This window comes from Anoplolepis gracilipes, unplaced genomic scaffold (assembly GCF_047496725.1).
Source record: "Anoplolepis gracilipes unplaced genomic scaffold, ASM4749672v1 Contig24, whole genome shotgun sequence".
Classification (NCBI taxonomy): Eukaryota; Metazoa; Arthropoda; class Insecta; order Hymenoptera; family Formicidae; genus Anoplolepis; species Anoplolepis gracilipes.
Genome location: NW_027328672.1, coordinates 42646 through 59949, shown reverse-complemented (window position 1 = coordinate 59949; position 17304 = coordinate 42646). Strand labels below are relative to the sequence as shown.

General features: G+C 40.8%; 2 protein-coding genes and 1 pseudogene across 2 annotated transcripts; all 3 read left to right on the top strand.

Annotated features, from left to right (window-relative positions):
- Nucleotides 1-8619: 8619 nt before the first annotated feature.
- On the top strand, nt 8620-10165 carry LOC140675871 (uncharacterized). The gene is made up of 3 exons (XM_072910500.1): nt 8620-9002; nt 9305-9641; nt 9716-10165. The coding sequence occupies exons 1-3, from the start codon at nt 8620-8622 to the stop codon at nt 10163-10165; spliced, it is 1170 nt and encodes a 389-aa protein (XP_072766601.1).
- Nucleotides 10166-10239: 74 nt separating this feature from the next.
- On the top strand, nt 10240-10590 carry LOC140675870 (uncharacterized). The gene has a single exon (XM_072910499.1). The coding sequence runs from the start codon at nt 10240-10242 to the stop codon at nt 10588-10590; it is 351 nt and encodes a 116-aa protein (XP_072766600.1).
- Nucleotides 10591-14547: 3957 nt separating this feature from the next.
- Nucleotides 14548-15338, top strand: LOC140675869 (cytochrome c oxidase subunit 1-like; annotated as a pseudogene).
- The last annotated feature ends 1966 nt before the right edge of the window (nt 15339-17304 follow it).

The window sequence follows — 17304 nt, the reverse complement described above, 5'->3', positions numbered from 1 at the left end:
CGGTTTTGGGACGGGTCCTCCTCCGCCTTTAATTATGGCGGCTTTAATTCCCGCTCCTCTTTCTTTTTGCCCTCTGAAAGGGCCCTGATTTTCTCCCATAAAGGTCGATCCCGAGGCGAGGTTTTCGGCGTACCTAACCTCTACCATCGGGTCTCCCTCCTTGAGATACTTCCGCCCTTTGATAACTTTAAGGGCCTCGGACACGACCTCCTCCACATTCCAGCCCACCTCGGGGTTGGCCCTGATTCTAATCTCTTCCTCCTCCATGAGCGAGAGGGAGATTGGCGGTTCTTTACCTTGGGGTTGCGGTACCTCCAATTTCCTTGCCGCCCCCTTTTTTCTGTTTTTTCTTTTATTTTTCCCTTCCCTTTTGTCAGGTCCCACCTTTCCTTTTATATTTAGGAACTTCCCTCCTTTGTATGATCCCGCGGGGGATGTGTTTGTCCCCATGGATTTAGGAACCACCGAATCGGTTTCTGGGGCCCCTTTCCCCAGGAGCGGTTCGGTCTCCATCTCTTCGCTGGAGCCTTCTTCCGCATAATTAATTACTCCCGTACCCTTTCTGCTCCTCGTACGAGGGGCAGGGGTAGGGGTACTTGGAGCCACCTCCAGGGAAGGTTCTTTCCTCCTGATAGGCGTTCCTTCTTCCACTCTTTTCCTTAGGAGTGCATTCTCCTCTTTAAGCGCGGTCTCTCTCCGCGTCAACTCCTCCATCTGGCGCTGAAGGGAACCGCTCGCTCCCTTCAGTTCTTCGACGTCCCTTCTCAGTTTGGTATTTTCCTCAATGAGGGCCCCAAACTGAGCCTTACTCTTCTCCAATTGCCTCCTTACTTTATCGGAGGACATGCTTCCCCTACTGGCTAGGGTAACCGCCCCCGCAGAGGTCACCAGCACGGCTTCCTTAAGAAGCCAGACGAGGTCTCCTTTGAGATTCTTGGAGACCTTCGCCACCTTCTCCACCGCCTGTGTTGCGGTGAGAATCTCTGCGCAGACATCAGCTGCCGGAGAATTTTTCAATTCCTCCTCAATTTCCTTTTGCGATTTTAGCTTTTTCCAGGCTTTATTCCTTTCCCCTGGTAGAGCAGACCTGTCATAGACCCATTGGAACAGAGCCAGTTCTTCCTGAACCTGTTTGATCCGGTCCATAGTCTTTTTCACCTCATATTCGCCCGTGGTTATCGGACGACCTTGTTTCCTCTTTTCAAAGAGGAAGGACCCGGTATCGCTCTGTGAGTTCGTCGAGCCGGCCGATTCCGAACCGTCAACGTCGGAATCATCCTCCACCTCGATAACCTCACCGGTTCTTTCTTTCTTGCTCTCGCTTCTCTCCTTTTTAAGCGGTCTCGCCCTCATCTTTCTCAAGACCGGGTCTAGAGTCGCTTTTTCCAGGTCGGTCAGTAACCTAGTTCCCCTGACCACAGGACACTAGCGGTCGCCCCGACCGAGGCTCTCCTTCCTTTTCTTCCCGCGAGACTCGCAGTGTTTCTCTTTACGCCCGTCTCCATATTTGTTTTTGATAATGACTTCATTTCTTCGTTAATTCCCGCTCCCCGCTGCGGCTCCGTCACCCAGGGTGTACCCTCACCTGCCGCAGAGTGTCCCGAAACATGACCGGCAACACTCCACGACAGGGCCCCAAGTTCCCCCGGGGGGGTGACATACAACACGGGCCGGGGGACATACATCCCCGGCACTGGTCCCCGGCCTCTTACTCACCCATGGAGGTTTTGACGCCTCCATGGGCTTTCGGGAGTTCCCGGCCTCCGACCTCCGGGATACCGCAGCGGGTGGTGCCACCCGGGGGGCCCCATGGACGGTTGGGACTGGGTCGCCGCTCCCCGGCCCAGTCTTACCCGTCATGGCGACCAGCTTGCACGCGTCCTTGACGGAAGTTACCTCCCGCCAAAGGGCCCCGACTTCGGAATGCACCGCTTCGGAAGGGAAACGGTCGCGATGCACCGTCGGGCTCCATCCCGCCGTCGAACCCTGCCTCGGAATACGTCCGAGCGGCTCCGACGGCCGGGCCGACCCGGCGCCGTTGGGCTATGCCCGTGCGGCCCGCGCCGGCCTTCCTCCGCCTCCCCGACCCCGTCCTCGGAAAACGTTCGAGCGGCTCGGAAGAGGCCCGGCCCGATGGGTCCGGGAGTTCCGGAGATCCATCGGCCCGTCCGCTCTCCTCGCGGCGCGCACTCAGGGGTAGAACCCACTGAGCCGCCTGCACGCGAGATGGAGCCCCACGATTGTGGGACGCCAGCCCATACCAGCACCCACATCCCCCCGAGGGACGCCGCACGGCGGGAACACCCACACGCGCGGAAACCCTTATGTGCCAGGAGCACCCAGCAGTGTGTCACGGGCGAGGAGCAGTCCTCCCCCAACGGTGCCGTACCACCGGGCGATTGCACTTAGGGCCGCCTACCCCTACCAGCGATTGGGTTCGCGCTTTAAACCACCCCCAAGGGGGTGGGCGCAGTCCTTAAGGGAATCGCTGGGCTCCCCTTGTACCCTTACTAAGGGTACGGTGCGCTCTTAGTTCCCCTTCCACCTCGGAAGTTATCCCAACTTGGCCGGAGCCGTGTGGGTGTTCCATGGGGTTTCAGGGTTAAGCCTTCTCACCACGACAAGGTGGCGCACGACGAGGAGGAACTTAACCTAACCTTTTTTTTTTTTTTTTTTCGTCTGAAAATGCGTTACGCATCCCCCGAGAGGCGGGAACTCCCCGGGGGTATGTGGTACTTCCCCTATTTAACGGGGTATACCCGCTAAAACCAGACGGTGGTCCTCTCGGCGGTTGGCGGGTGGGCTCTGGTGTCGCGTTAGCATTCAACCAGGACCCACCCCCGCCTTTCTCCCCCAGATGGTCGGAAGAGATTCCTGCCTTTTAATGCGTCACTGAGAGAAACTTCAGTGACGCATTAACGGCGGCGTTGCGGGACCACCACGCAACCCCGCCGCCTTCCCTGGGGCCAAGGTGCAATGGGGAGTGGGTGTTCCCGCACCCACTTCCCCTTGACCCCTGGGAGAGGTGAGAATATGACTCTCACCGCCCCCGCTAATGGCCTGATTGAAAGCCGTTTTGGGGCGAGGAGGGTAAAAGACCCCCCGAGTTCACTGCCCCGTGGGGGAGAGGGGAAAAGACTATGTCTTACCCCTTCCTACTCCCCCACTTGACCGTCATCCCCCTTTATTGGGGGATGACAGAGGGAGAGGTGTGTTCCACCTCCCCCTATTCTCCGCTCGAGGGGGGACGGAACATAGTTCTCCCCACCCAGAGTATGACCGTCGTCGACCCCCAGGTCCCCACATAAGGGGCACCTGGGGGCCGATCTGCATCCCACCATGGAGTGGTGTTACAGGTGTACCACACCGGTTAACAGGTGTAACACCTGTTACCACGGTCCACTCCAGAGCGGCAGGAGGTGCTCAGATGCTCCATTGTGAGGCACCTGAAACATCTCAGAGGGCTGTCTTGTAGATCTTTTTTGATCTTATCGCCACCCCCTCTCCTCTCCTTCCCATCTTTTCCGCCCTCAGTGTTACTGGGTCGGACCTCTCCGTTACCCTTCCCCGACTTCCTTTTTTTCTTTACCTCTCTCCACTCCTGCTCCTGTCCCTTTTTCTCCTTTGTCTCCCTTTTCTCTCCCACCTTGGGAACCCTATTGGGATCTTTCTCTCCAGTGTAACTCGGCTTCTCATGGAGAGCCCGAGCCACTTCCTCTCTAATAAGGATGCGAATTGCATCCTGGTCGGGAAAGGGTGTGGGCGGGGGTGCAACTGTTTGCACCGGGGGGAGGAACCTAACCTAACCTAACCTCGCGAATCGCTTTCACAGCATCATTTACATTAATAATATTGTTACGTTGCAAAACGTTACAAAATTGTTTAAACTTTTTATTCACGAGATGTGTATTTTGACACAACCATGAATGCATATGATCGATATAATTTTCAAAATTGAATAAATGTAATAATGTTTAAGGTTGCATATACAAAGACTTATTAGATAATGTTAATTTAACAATCCTCGATCCGTTTAATTTAATCATTTGGATAGATAGATCGCAGATCTATAATGGCTGACTTTCAGTCAATTGTACATATCGTTCAATGTCTGTACGTTTCTGCATCAATAAGTGCCAGAGTACGATAGGCAATACTACTCGATTGCCTCGGTTATCACCAAGTATCAATTCCACATAAGACATAGCTCCAACGCTTATTCCAATCTCCAAATATTTGTAAGATGTCGGGGTTAAGGTATAACCAAGTATGCAAACCGCACGATGAGATGAAACGCTATATAAAATATTAAAATATATATTAAAAAATAATATTTAGAAAATAAATAAAACTTACATTTTTTTATTAAATTTCACCGTTCTCAATCGGAATGTAAAAATTCATCTTGTTGGTTTCTTTTGTGGAGCACATTTTTTAGCACAACCTTATGTACGGACAACTGATGCGATACTAAACTATTCAAAGTACTGCGAGCAATTTGTAATATCGCAAACCGTAATGAGGAGGGGAGTATTTCTGGCGTAATTTTGCAAGCGTCAATGTAAGGCTGCTAAAAATTATTAAAAATCGCGTCCCCACGTGCTTTCTCGAGCGCCGTAAGTGGTTGTCGTACGATGAAATCGATACAAATATTCGGTTACAAATCTATACGACAAAGCGTGAGATAAAATTTTTGCTAAATGAAAACATATACGCCGACAGTACGGATGTTTGCGCTGAAGAATAACGTTTCGCACAGTGGGTGGGTATTATCATGTATATTTGACTATAAATATAAATAATAAATATGTTACGTTCTGTCGGCTCCACGTTTCCCCCCCCCCCCTCCACGAAATAAACAATAATCGTCCGATCGGTCACAAAAAACGGGTCGCGCAATAGAAGAGAACCATTACCATTAAATAATGTTTAGACCCATTAAAAACGATATCTAAACAAATACCGGAAGAGATCAATAACGAAATCCTCTAAACAACGAAACAGACAAACACAGCTGCATAATCTTAAGAAAGAAACAAATAATGCCGCTACGCACTGTCGGCTTCACGTTTTTCCTCCCGAAAATGAAGCAATAATCGCCCGACTAATCATAAAAAGGATCGCGCGACGAAAAATATTTTAAAACATTATTTAAAAACGATGTCAAAAGAAACGACCGAAAAGGACCGATAGTGAGATCCTCTAAATGAATAAATCGACAAATACAGCTGCATAATCTTAAGAAAGAAACAAATAACGCCGCTACGCACTGTCGGCTCCACGTCTTTACCTCCTATAAAGATAAAGCAATAATTGCCCGACCAGTCATAAGAGGGCCGCGGAACGAAAAAAATTTTTTTAAACATTGAAATCGATGTTCAAAGAAATGACCGAAAAGGATCGATAGAGAGATCCCCTAAATAAATAAATGGAGAGCTGCAAGGGGAAAGTGGGATTATTTTCAAATGGACCCATCAATAAATAATATTATAAATAAAAAAAATAATAACAACGAGGAGGGAAAAAACGCTGGGGAAAGAATCTGGTCGCGGTCCACCTGTCCGTTGCGTTCGGGCGATATATCCGAAGATTCCTCTTCGGTTAGGATGACGCTTAGGCCAACGCGTCCACGTCAGGTTCCCTACAGGAGCAGTGCGAGGTTAGCCTCTGCAACAAACAGAGAACACGTGGTTAGGATGGAGAAGTTGCGCATCACTAGGATTGAAGATGTTAACTTCCAACTCCCCCTCACCCGTCGGAAGGAAACCGAAGGGACGATGGAGAACCCACTTCCAAGCACGAGTGGGATGAGGCATGACCCCCCTCCATCCCCGTTGATGAGTGCGAAGGACAACGAGGTCAGGCCAGCTGCGGAAGATTTTTCTGCACGTGTGCTGGGATACAACCATTCCTGGCTCAAGAAGGAGAGGACTTCCGCTCATGATGAGAATATGGAGGCAGACTCCATAGATGGCGAGGAGATCCGCGATAAGATCGCAGAGGAGAATGACAATATTTCTGTCACCAGTTCGGTGGCAGAAAATATAGTCGAGGAGCAAAAGGAGAAACGGGGCAAAGGCCATCAACCGGTCATCGGCAAACATGTCGGAAGGCGCCAAAAAAAAGAAGGAAGCTCAAAGACGCAGAAAAGAAGAGAAGAGAGATAGAAGGGCGGCAGAGTCGCTGCTTCCGGATCCTTCTAAATCAGCGAGGTGGAAACGTCTCCTCAACGATGAAAAGGAGATGGAAGAGTTGCTCTTGCTGGAATCCACCGAGGTAATTGCGGCGCAACTCATGGAGCATTCCACCATCCTATATAAGGTGGCGGACTGCTCCAACGGAATGAAAGGGTCTCTGGTCAGGAAGGTCAAAGACACTGTAGTCCTGCTGAGAGCAGCTACAACAGTTATGGCCAGACAAATCAGGGAGGGAGAGAACCCTGAGCTTAAAGAATTCCGTAAGGAACTGACAAAGCTCCGGGAGGAAAATGCGGAGTTGAAAAGGGAGGTGCGAACTAGAAAGCTCCTCTTCCTCCCCTTGTATTTTTACCCGCCCCATACTCTTCCTCATCTAGGGACATTACCCAAGAACACAAGAAGGAAGAGGCTGGTGGTGAGGTCGGATGAGGAGGATTATCGGAATCCCACCTCTCCTTGTTTAGCGGGAGGGACTGCCCCCTCTCCCCTTCCTATACAGGGGGAAAAGGATATAAGGGAGGATATGAAGATGGACACAGCAGTCCCCCCGGCAAGGACAGGTCCCGTAAGACAGGCGGGATCGACGATCAAAGGGGTACCGCGGCCATCGAAGGCCTTCCCTCCGAATCTGCCCGAGGAGCTGAGGGCAAAATATAATGAGCTGATGGACCAAAAGGATGCAGTTCTAGCACTCCTGGATCCCATCGCGAAGCAGATGGAGACGCTAAGGCTCTCTGGAGCGGTGGTTGCTCCAAAAAAGCTTGTTCCGGCTCCGCTTCCTGTCCCGTCTACCGCTGGAGAGGAGGCTAAGGCCTCTAATCCCCGGGGAAGACAAGAGCAGAATCACGTGGGACCCGCTCCCACGGCCCCTGACGCAAAAACGGAGGGACCGCGAGAGGGTGGAAAGAGGAGGAGGAAAGGGGAAAAGGCCCGCGGAGGGCAAGATCCACTGAAAGCGGGACCCCAGCCGCCTCCCAAAAAAAAAGGAAAAGCTGCCTTCTCCAAACCCAAAAGGGGCCGACAAGGCCCTGTCGAAGGGCAGACACAAGCCCTCAAGGGTAAGGCGAAACCCACCGAAAAGACAACACTTTCGCCTCCCCCGCTCACAGGGAAAAAGGAGACATGGTCGGAGGTGGTAGAGCGTAAAGCTCGCAAAAAAACCACCAAAAAAGGTGACAATCGGGCTCCGGCAACCACGAATGTTAAGGCGAAGGCAAAGGAGCCAGGCAATAAACCACAGGGCCCTCAACCTAAGCCTGCGACGTCCAATCCTCCCTCCCAACCAAAAAAGAGGGGAGGGAAAATGGACGTAGGAGAGTCCCCCGTACAACTGCGATGGTGCTTACATGCCCATCCGGCCAATACAAGGAGAATCTGAGACTGGCGATGGACAGTATAGATCTCGCCAGTCTCGAAATTAATGGCCTGAAGGCCAGAAAGGCAGTTACCGGTGTCCAACTATTTGAGGTTGGGGGTCCGGACAACAAAAAAAAGGCGGATGCGTTGGCGAGCCGAATGCGGGAGGTCCTCGCGGATAAAGAGGGGGTGATAAGAGGGGGAACCCCTCGAGCAGAGGGTACCAAGGAAAGGCTCTAAAAAAAAGCCCGAGGATACCCCTCTGCCGAAAGATGATGGGGAGGGTACGCAGATAGAGGCAAAGCCGGAGGAGCTTGATCACCCAAAATAAATGGCGGTCAGGTTCCTCCAAGCTAACCTAAACCACGCCAGTCAGGCACAGAATCTCTTTTATCAGAGCCTGGCTGAGCGTGGCATCGGGCTGGCCATTGTTGCTGAGCCCTATAAGATCTCAGCAAAGCTTACGTGGCTGGGGAATGCAAGAAGCACGGCGGCAATCGAGGTCGGTGCTGCAACAAATAACACCCCCTCTCTCAAATGTATTGGAAAGGGGAACGGATATGTTGCAGCAAAGTGGGGGTCCACAACAATAATTAGTTGCTATGTCCCCCCTAGTTGAAGTCCTGCCCAGTTTGACTCACTCCTTGAACAGGTGGGGGATGTTGTCAGAAACATACTCCCTGCCGATCCACTCATAATAGCTGGAGACTTTAACGTCAAGTCTCCGGCACTGGGTGAGTCGAGGCAGGACACCAGGGGAACTACCCTGGTGAGGTGGGTGAATTCGCTCGGCCTTCACGTTATTAACGAAGGCCGAGTGAGCACATGTGTCTGGCCCCAAGAGGAGTCGATCGTGGATATAACGATCGGCTCCAAGGGGGCCAAGAGGATGGTGCGAGGATGGCGCGTGGTGGGTGACTCGAGAGGGGAAACCTTTTCGGACCACTAATACATTGAATTTGTCCTGGACGCCGTGCATTACTGGGTACATCACCCACCTCGAGGCGGGGACACAGGTAGGTGGACCCTCACAAAGCTGGACCCCAAGAAACTAGAAGAGGCCTTAATGACCATTTTGTGGGGTATCCCGGAGGGAGAGGAAAGGCGGGACATTAACCTGGATGTGGAATGGTTGCGGGGCGTTATGCGCGAAGTCTGCGACGCAGCCATGCCACGCGCCAGGGTCCTCCGCCCACGTCACGCCGTCTATTGGTGGACGGAGGAAATAGCGCAATTAAGGCGCTCCTCTGTCCAGGCGCGACGCACCCTCTTTCGTATTCCCAGAAGAAGAAACCCGGAGATCCGAGAGGAGGCCTTGGCTGCCTATAGGGCCGCAAGATGCGCCCTTAGCGCCACTATCAGGAAGTCCAGGGCCAGTTGTTGGGATGAGCTACTGTCATCCCTCAACACGGACCCATGGGGGCGTCCATACAGAATAGTTCTGAATAAGTATAGGAACTGGACACGCCCCCCGTCACGGAATCCCTGGATACTCCCGTCCTCAGGAATGTTGTGGACACCCTCTTCCCGCTAGTGGTTTAGGAGTCCACACTCAACTGGGGTCCCGGCCTGGGGGGACCTTATGAACTAGAGGAGGACGAGGAGATATCCAGCAACGAACTTCAGCGCGCCGTCAAAAGAATAGGATCAAGAAAAGCTCCTGGCCCTGACGGCGTGCTTGGAAAGATATGAGTCTGGGCACTGGACTTTCTGGGAGAACATCTGAGGTACATATTTAATAAATGCCTCAGACATGGCGCTTTCCCCCAGCAATGGAAGCAGGCTAAATTGGTCCTGCTCCCCAAGGAAGGCAAGGAAGAAGGAACCCCGTCGGCATATAGACCAATATGCCTGCTGGACGAGGTCAGCAAGATCTTTGAGAGGATCATTGCAAAACGACTTGTTCGACATATATCCCGAGAGGGTGGTCTCCACGAGGAGCAATATGGCTTCCGCGAGGGACGTTCGACTGTGGATGCGATTAGTCGTGTTACGTCCCTCACGGAAGAAGCCGTGGAAGGGGGCGGGGTGGCACTTGCGGTATTACTAGATATCGCAAACGCCTTCAACACCCTGCCCTGGGATAGAGTAATGGATGCCTTGTTGCAATACAGGGTCCCTCCCTACCTTGTGGAGATCATCAGACAATATTTCCGGGATAGGAGCCTGGAGTTCGTCACACAAGACGGACTCCAATGCCGACGGGAAATTCGATGCGGGGTTCCGCAGGGGTCAGTCTTAGGACCCCTACTGTGGAATCTCACATACAACCGAGTCCTTTGCCTTCCTCTCCCTCGTGGCTGCCACGCCATCTGCTATGCAGACGACACATTAGTGGTGGCCGCGGGGAGCAGCTGGGGGATACAGCAGCCAAGGCCGAGACAGCGGTGGCAGTTGTGGTACAAAGCATCACTGGTATGGGTCTTAGAGTGGCGGCTCAAAAAACCGAGGCTCTTTACTTTCACAGTAAATCCTCTGGGAAACCGCCAAGGACTCATATCCGGGTGGGAGATACTTCTATCTCGGTGGGGAACCGGCTTAAATATCTCGGTCTCCTACTGGACGGCGAGTGGAAGTTTGGACACCACTTCAATGTCCTTGCCCCAAGGTGAAGCGCTTCTCCACGGCGTTGGGTAGGCTCCTGCCAAACCTTGGGGGACTGGATGGTTGAGTCCGCCGTATATACATGGGCACCGTAAATGCGGTGGCCCTGTATGAATGCCCAATATGGGCGACGGATCTCGTGGCCATGCGTTATGCAAAGGACAAGTTCCGACGCATACAGCGCAGCATGGCCGTGAGGGTGATAAGGGCCTACCGCACGGTGTCCCATGCGGCGGCCACGGTCCTGGCGGGTTCGCCCCCCTTGGAGTTCCTGACCGCAATGTACGCGGAGCGGTATAATTGGGAAAGGGGGCTCAGGAGGGGTCATGGCCCTCTACCAGCCAGGGTCAAGAAGACCATCCGGATCCACGCCCAGCGGTCTATGGTGGAGAGATGGAGTGCCCACCTATCTGACCCGAAGACTGCGGGTTAAAGAACCCGCGTTGAGGCCGTCCGGCCCTGTCTACAAGAATGGTTAGACAGGGCCCGAGGTGAGGTATCCTTTAGGATGACACAGGTGCTCACCGGGCATGGGTGCTTTGGTGAGTACCTGTATCGAATCGGCAAGGAAGGTACCACGGCCTGCCACCATTGTAAGGAGGTGAGAGACACGGCGCGGCACACGCTGGAGAAGTGTCCGGCGTGGGACACGCTGCGCCGTGATCTCTGTTCAGTGGTTGGCAACGACCTCTCGTTGCCAACCATGGTTACGAAGATGTTGGGTGATGAGAGATCCTGGAAGGCGATTGCCTTCTTCTGCGAACAAGTTATGACGCAGAAGGAGGCGGCCGAGCGCATACGCCGACAAGAAGAGGCGGCGGCAGAAGCGGCGATTGCGGCCGCTGCAGCGGCTGTTGTAGATGACAGCAGCGAGGAGAAACAGGAGAAGGAGAGTGACTCCGATGGGAGCTTGGGTCCCTCCTTGCATCGGCTACCCCCACTGACAATGAAGCTAAGGCCTTGACGAGCAATTGAGGGGGGACAATCCAGTCGCCCTCTCCTCAAAGGAGAAGATGACATTAGAGGGGGGCATGGTTGGGGATTGGATGTCTCCACCAAGTGCTCCCCTCCCCCTTATTAGCCCATCCCCCTTATTAAATTAAATGTAACTCATTTAAATCTTAACTATTCTACATTTTGATTTGAATTATAATTATAATTAAATTTTTAAATTATTAATCTTTTAATATAATTTTTCAACAACAATATATAAAAATTAAATTAAGTAATTCTATTCGTGGATTATCAAATTAATCAACAAGTTCCTCTAAATCATAAAATACCGCCAAATTTTTTATTTTTAATGATTAACATTTAATATTTAATTATATTTTATTTTCATTTAAATAATAGGGTATCTAATCCTAATTTATTATATAAATTTTTTTAATTTTATTATTAATTTAAATAAAATTATTTAACTTTTAATATCTATTCATATTTCACCATAAAAAAATAAATTAGTTAAATATATTTATTTATTTATATATTTTATATTTATATATAATTATTTAAATTTATTTTTATTTAAAGTATAAACCGCAATTGCTGGCACTTTATTTATTAATAATAAATTATAATTTTCTATTATAAATTTTTATTTAATTAATTATTATAAATACTAATTTATATATTATTAAATTATTTAAATTTTATATAATTTTTTAAAATTTTATTTATACTTTAAATTATAAAATAAATTAAAAAAAAAAATTAATTTTGTAATTATATTTATTAATTATTAAAAACAAATTATGAAAATAATTTAAATTTAAATTTAATATGAATATAAAATTTAATTTATAATATACATAAAAAAAAAATTAAATAATATTCCCCCCCCCCTTTTTTATATTATTATCATTATTATTAATTATTAATAATTATTTAAATATATTAAAATATTTTATTAATAAATAATTTTTTTTTTCTATATTTTAGGTTTTTAATATTTTAAATTAAAAATAATGATTAATAAGTTTTAATTAATTAATATTAAATAATTAATGTTAATTAAATATTTTAAATATATATAATTAATTATATATTTATAAAAATAATTAAAATATTTTATTAACATTAAATAATAATTATTAAATAATATTAATGTATATATAAATAAAAACTTAAATTTTTAATTTTTTTTACTTTCTATAAAATACTCTCCTTAAATTTATATAAATAAGATTTTTAATTATTATTAATTATTTTATTTATAGATAAGTTTTTTAATTTTAATTTTAATAATATATTTTTTTTTATAAATACATATAATTAAAATAGTCAATTATTAAATTTAAATAAAATTACTCTCTCCCTCTGAATTTTATTTTAACTAATTATTCTTTTTTAATTCTATAATACCTAATTATTTTAAAAAAATCAATTTTTATAATAATTTTATTTATAATATTTTATTATTTAATTTATTAATTAATCTTTATAACTACTTTAATTTTAATAAATTCTTTTATTATTTTTACTAATACAAATTTAATTTAAATTATTTATTTAAATTTACTTATAACCTTTTTTTAAATTAAATTTACTTATCATATTTAATTTTAACTAATGATTAATAGTCAATTTTCAAAAATATTATACTAATTTATATTTATTTAATTAAAGTAAGAAAGCTAATTCTCTAAGCTTTTAGGTTCATACCCTAAATATAGAAATTTTATCTTTCTCTTATTTAATTAATTATTTTTGCTATTTAAATTTTATTAATAACTAAAAATTTATTTAATGATATGCCTGATAAAAGGATTATTTTGATAGAATAAATCATACATAATTTATATATGTTTTCATTTAAATTAATTTTTTTATATTTAATAGATTTAAACTATCTCAAAAAATTTCAAAAATTTTTATGCTTCATAATACATTAAAATATAATATTAATATTCAATATTTATTCAAAGTTTAATACAACTAAAAAATTAATTTTATTTATATGCATCATAATTTATTCATAAAATTTTTTTTATTGTCTTATTTAATTTATTTTTCTTTTATTTCTTTATTTTTATACGATTTATTAATAATTTGATTTATTATGGAAATTAATAATTTTTTATTCATTTGTTTTTTATCAATTAAATTAAAAAATAAAAAAATTATTTTTTTATATTATCTCATTCAAGCTTTAGCTTCCTTAATAATAATGTTAACTTTAATTATTAATAATTTTATATATATACAAATAAATTTTATTATAATCAATTTTTTTATCTCTATTATAATTAAATTAGGGATTCCCCCATTTCATTCATGAATCCCTTCTGTTGCTATTTTTTTAGATTGATATTCATTATTTATTTTTTTAACAATTCAAAAAATTATTCCTTTATACATAATTTCACTTATTAACTCTCCAATTTTTTTACTATATTTTATAATTTTAACATCTGCATTTATCTCCGCCTTTAAAATAATTAATTCAATAAATTTTAAAATTTTATTAAGATTTTCTTCAATTAACCTAATGTTTTTTTCAATTAACCGGATGAATATTAATTTTAATTTATTTTAAAACCCTAATCTGATTTTCATATTTAATATTCTATACACTTATCCCATTAATTATTATTATAATTTTTATATATTTTAAAATTTCATTTAGATTTTCTTTAAGTAATAACTTTCCTTCAATTAATTTTAATTTAATTTGTTTGTTATTAATTTTTAATTTAGCCAGAATTCCCCCACTAACGTTTTTTATTTTTAAATGAACTATAGTCTATATTTTTTTATTAAATTCAAATTTTTACTTTATTTTTATTTTAATGATTTTAAATTCTTTCATTTTAATTTATGTTTATATTAATTTAATAAATCTAATAATATATTTTTATTCAATTAAAATTAAGCTTTTTAATAAACCAATATACATATATAAATTTTCTTACTCATATAGATTATTTATTTTTTTCATGATTTTAAGCTTAATCTTTTCATTAATTATAATTTCAATTTAGTTTGTATACAATTTTTTAAAATTAGATATATAATTTTCACCCCACTTAATCAATAAATTTTAAATATTAAGATTTTAAGTTAAATTTATAAACTTTAAACCTTCAAAGTTTACACAATAAAATTTTTAAAAATTTTTAAATTTTAAAAATTCTAATATTTTAATTTTTTATTAAAAATTTCTTTAAATTTGCAATTTAATATTCTTATTAGTTAAACTATAAAATATATAAAAAATTTTTATTTTTATAACACATTTAATGTAATATCAGAAAATTAAAATTTTCTTAAATAAATTTACAATTTATTACTTAAATCAGACATGATATCTATTATTATCTCACTTAAACTTAGTAAATAATTTTATTATCAATAAAAATATACTATGAATAAGTGACTTTATTCAACTAATCACAAAGATATTGGCATTCTATATTTTTTATTTGCAATTTGGGCTGGGATAATCGGATCTTCTATAAGAATAATTATTCGTTTAAAATTAGGATCATCTAATGCACTAATTAATAATGATCAAATTTATAATTCAATAGTTACTAGACACGCATTTATTATAATTTTCTTTATAGTTATGCCATTTATAATTGGGGGATTTGGAAATTTTCTTGTCCCTCTAATACTTGGTTCACCTGATATAGCCTACCCTCGAATAAATAATATAAGTTTTTGACTTCTACCCCCCTCACTCTCTCTACTTTTATTAAGTAATTTTATTAATGATGGAACTGGGACTGGATGAACAATTTATCCCCCTTTAGCCTCTAATACATTTCACAATGGTCCTTCAGTAGATTTAACAATTTTTTCTCTTCATATTGCCGGAATATCTTCTATTCTAGGGGCTATTAATTTTATTTCTACAATCTTAAATATACATCATAAAAATCTCGCAATTGATAAAATACCCCTTCTAGTTTGATCAATTCTCATTACAGCAATTCTCTTACTTTTATCCCTCCCAATTTTAGCCGGAGCAATCACAATACTTTTAACAGACCGAAATTTAAATACTTCATTTTTTGATCCGTCAGGAGGGGGTGATCCTATTCTTTATCAACATTTATTTTGATTCTTTGGTCACCCCGAAGTTTATATTCTTATTCTCCCAGGATTTGGGCTAATTTCCCATATTATCATAAATGAGAGAGGAAAAAAAGAAACCTTTGGTGCCTTAGGAATAATCTATGCTCTTATAGCAATTGGATTTTTAGGCTTTATTGTTTGGGCTCATCATATATTTACTATTGGGCTAGATGTTGATACCCGAGCCTATTTCACTTCAGCAACAATAATTATTGCAATTCCAACAGGAATTAAAATCTTCAGTTGAATTACAACACTTCATGGTACAAAAATTAATTATAATTCCTCTCTTTGATGGGCTATAGGATTTATTTTTTTATTCACAATGGGGGGATTAACTGGAATTATACTATCCAATTCCTCAATTGATATTATTCTTCATGATACATATTATGTTGTTGCCTACTTTCATTATGTTCTTTCTATAGGAGCTGTATTTGCCATTATTGCAAGATTTATTCATTGATTCCCTCTTATTACAGGATATTCTTTAAATAATTACTTTTTAAATATTCAATTTATCTCAATATTTGTTGGTGTAAATTTAACATTCTTCCCACAACATTTTTTAGGGCTGAGAGGCATACCTCGACGATACTCAGATTATCCAGACACCTACCTCTCATGAAATATTATTTCTTCAATTGGTTCATTAATTTCTATCATCAGATTAATTTTTTTAATATATTTAATTTGAGAATCCCTATCATCTAAACGTCTTGTCTTAAATATATTCTATCTTAATCCTTCATTAGAATGACTAAGAAAATTACCACCTGTTAATCACAGATATAATGAAATTCCTTCAATTTAATTAAAAATTATCAACTTTAAAAAATTTTAATATGGCAGATTAGTGCAATAGATTTAAACTCTATATATAAAGATAAATTCTTTTATTAAAAATAAATACTTGAATAATTTCCCTTCAAAATTCTAATTCACCTACATATGATATAATAATTTTTTTTCATGATTTTACTATAATAATTTTAATTTTCATTACTTTATTAATTCTTTTTATTATAATTTCAATAATTAATAATAAATTTACTGACCGATTTATACTTCAAGGCCACACTATTGAATTAATTTGAACTATTTTTCCAATATTTATTTTAATTTTTATTGCCATCCCATCAATTAAAATTTTATATTTAACTGATGAGATATTTAATAATAAAATTACCCTGAAATCTATGGGACATCAATGATATTGAAGGTATGAACTTTCAGATTTTTTAAATATTGAATTTGATTTATTTATAATTCCTACTAATGAATTAAACCCCAATGAATTTCGTCTATTAGACGTAAATAATCGTTGTATTCTTCCATATAATTATCCCATTCGTGTTTTAACTACATCTATAGATGTAATTCACGCTTGAACAGTCCCATCTTTAGGAATTAAAATAGATTCTACACCCGGACGACTAAATCAATCAATGTTAATTATAAACCGACCAGGTCTTTTTTTTGGCCAATGTTCTGAAATTTGTGGTATAAATCATACATTTATACTCATTGTTATTGAATCAACAAACTTTCCTAACTTCAAAGACTGACTTCTTACCTTTTAACTAATTTTTTTTATTTTAATTGAATAATTAATAAATATAAAATATAATTTTTACATTCATTAAATGACTGAAAGTAAGTTTTGACTTTTTAAGTCAAATTATAATAGATCTAACACCCTATTTTTAATGTAAAGAATTAGTTTAATATTAAAAAACATTAAATTGTCAATTTAAAAATATTTTCACCCCCACAAAAATATTCTTTTATACCACACATAATACCGATAATATGAGCAATAATGTTAATTTTATCTATATTTTCACTTTTTATGATTTTAAGCATTATTTATTTTTATCCTATCAACTTAAAAATTAATTATTATAATAATATAATTTTAACAAATCCTAAAAAATGAATTTGAAAATGATAATAAATTTATTTTCTATTTTTGACCCCTCAACTAGAATTAATTTTTCTCTAAATTGATTAAGAACTTTAATTATTTTTCTTATTTTTTCATATCAATATTGACTTATCCCCT

What these genes read in the sequence shown, in the direction of transcription:
- LOC140675871 (XM_072910500.1), top strand. Translation starts at nt 8,620, where the DNA reads ATGACCATTTTGTGGGGTATCCCGGAGGGAGAGGAAAGGCGGGACATT. An exon ending in TACAGAATAGTTCTGAATAA is followed by an intron (nt 9,003 to 9,304) that starts GTATAGGAACTG and finishes TAAATGCCTCAG; the next exon opens with ACATGGCGCTTTCCCCCAGC. An exon ending in ACACCCTGCCCTGGGATAGA is followed by an intron (nt 9,642 to 9,715) that starts GTAATGGATGCC and finishes TTTCCGGGATAG; the next exon opens with GAGCCTGGAGTTCGTCACAC.
- LOC140675870 (XM_072910499.1), top strand. Translation starts at nt 10,240, where the DNA reads ATGGGCACCGTAAATGCGGTGGCCCTGTATGAATGCCCAATATGGGCG.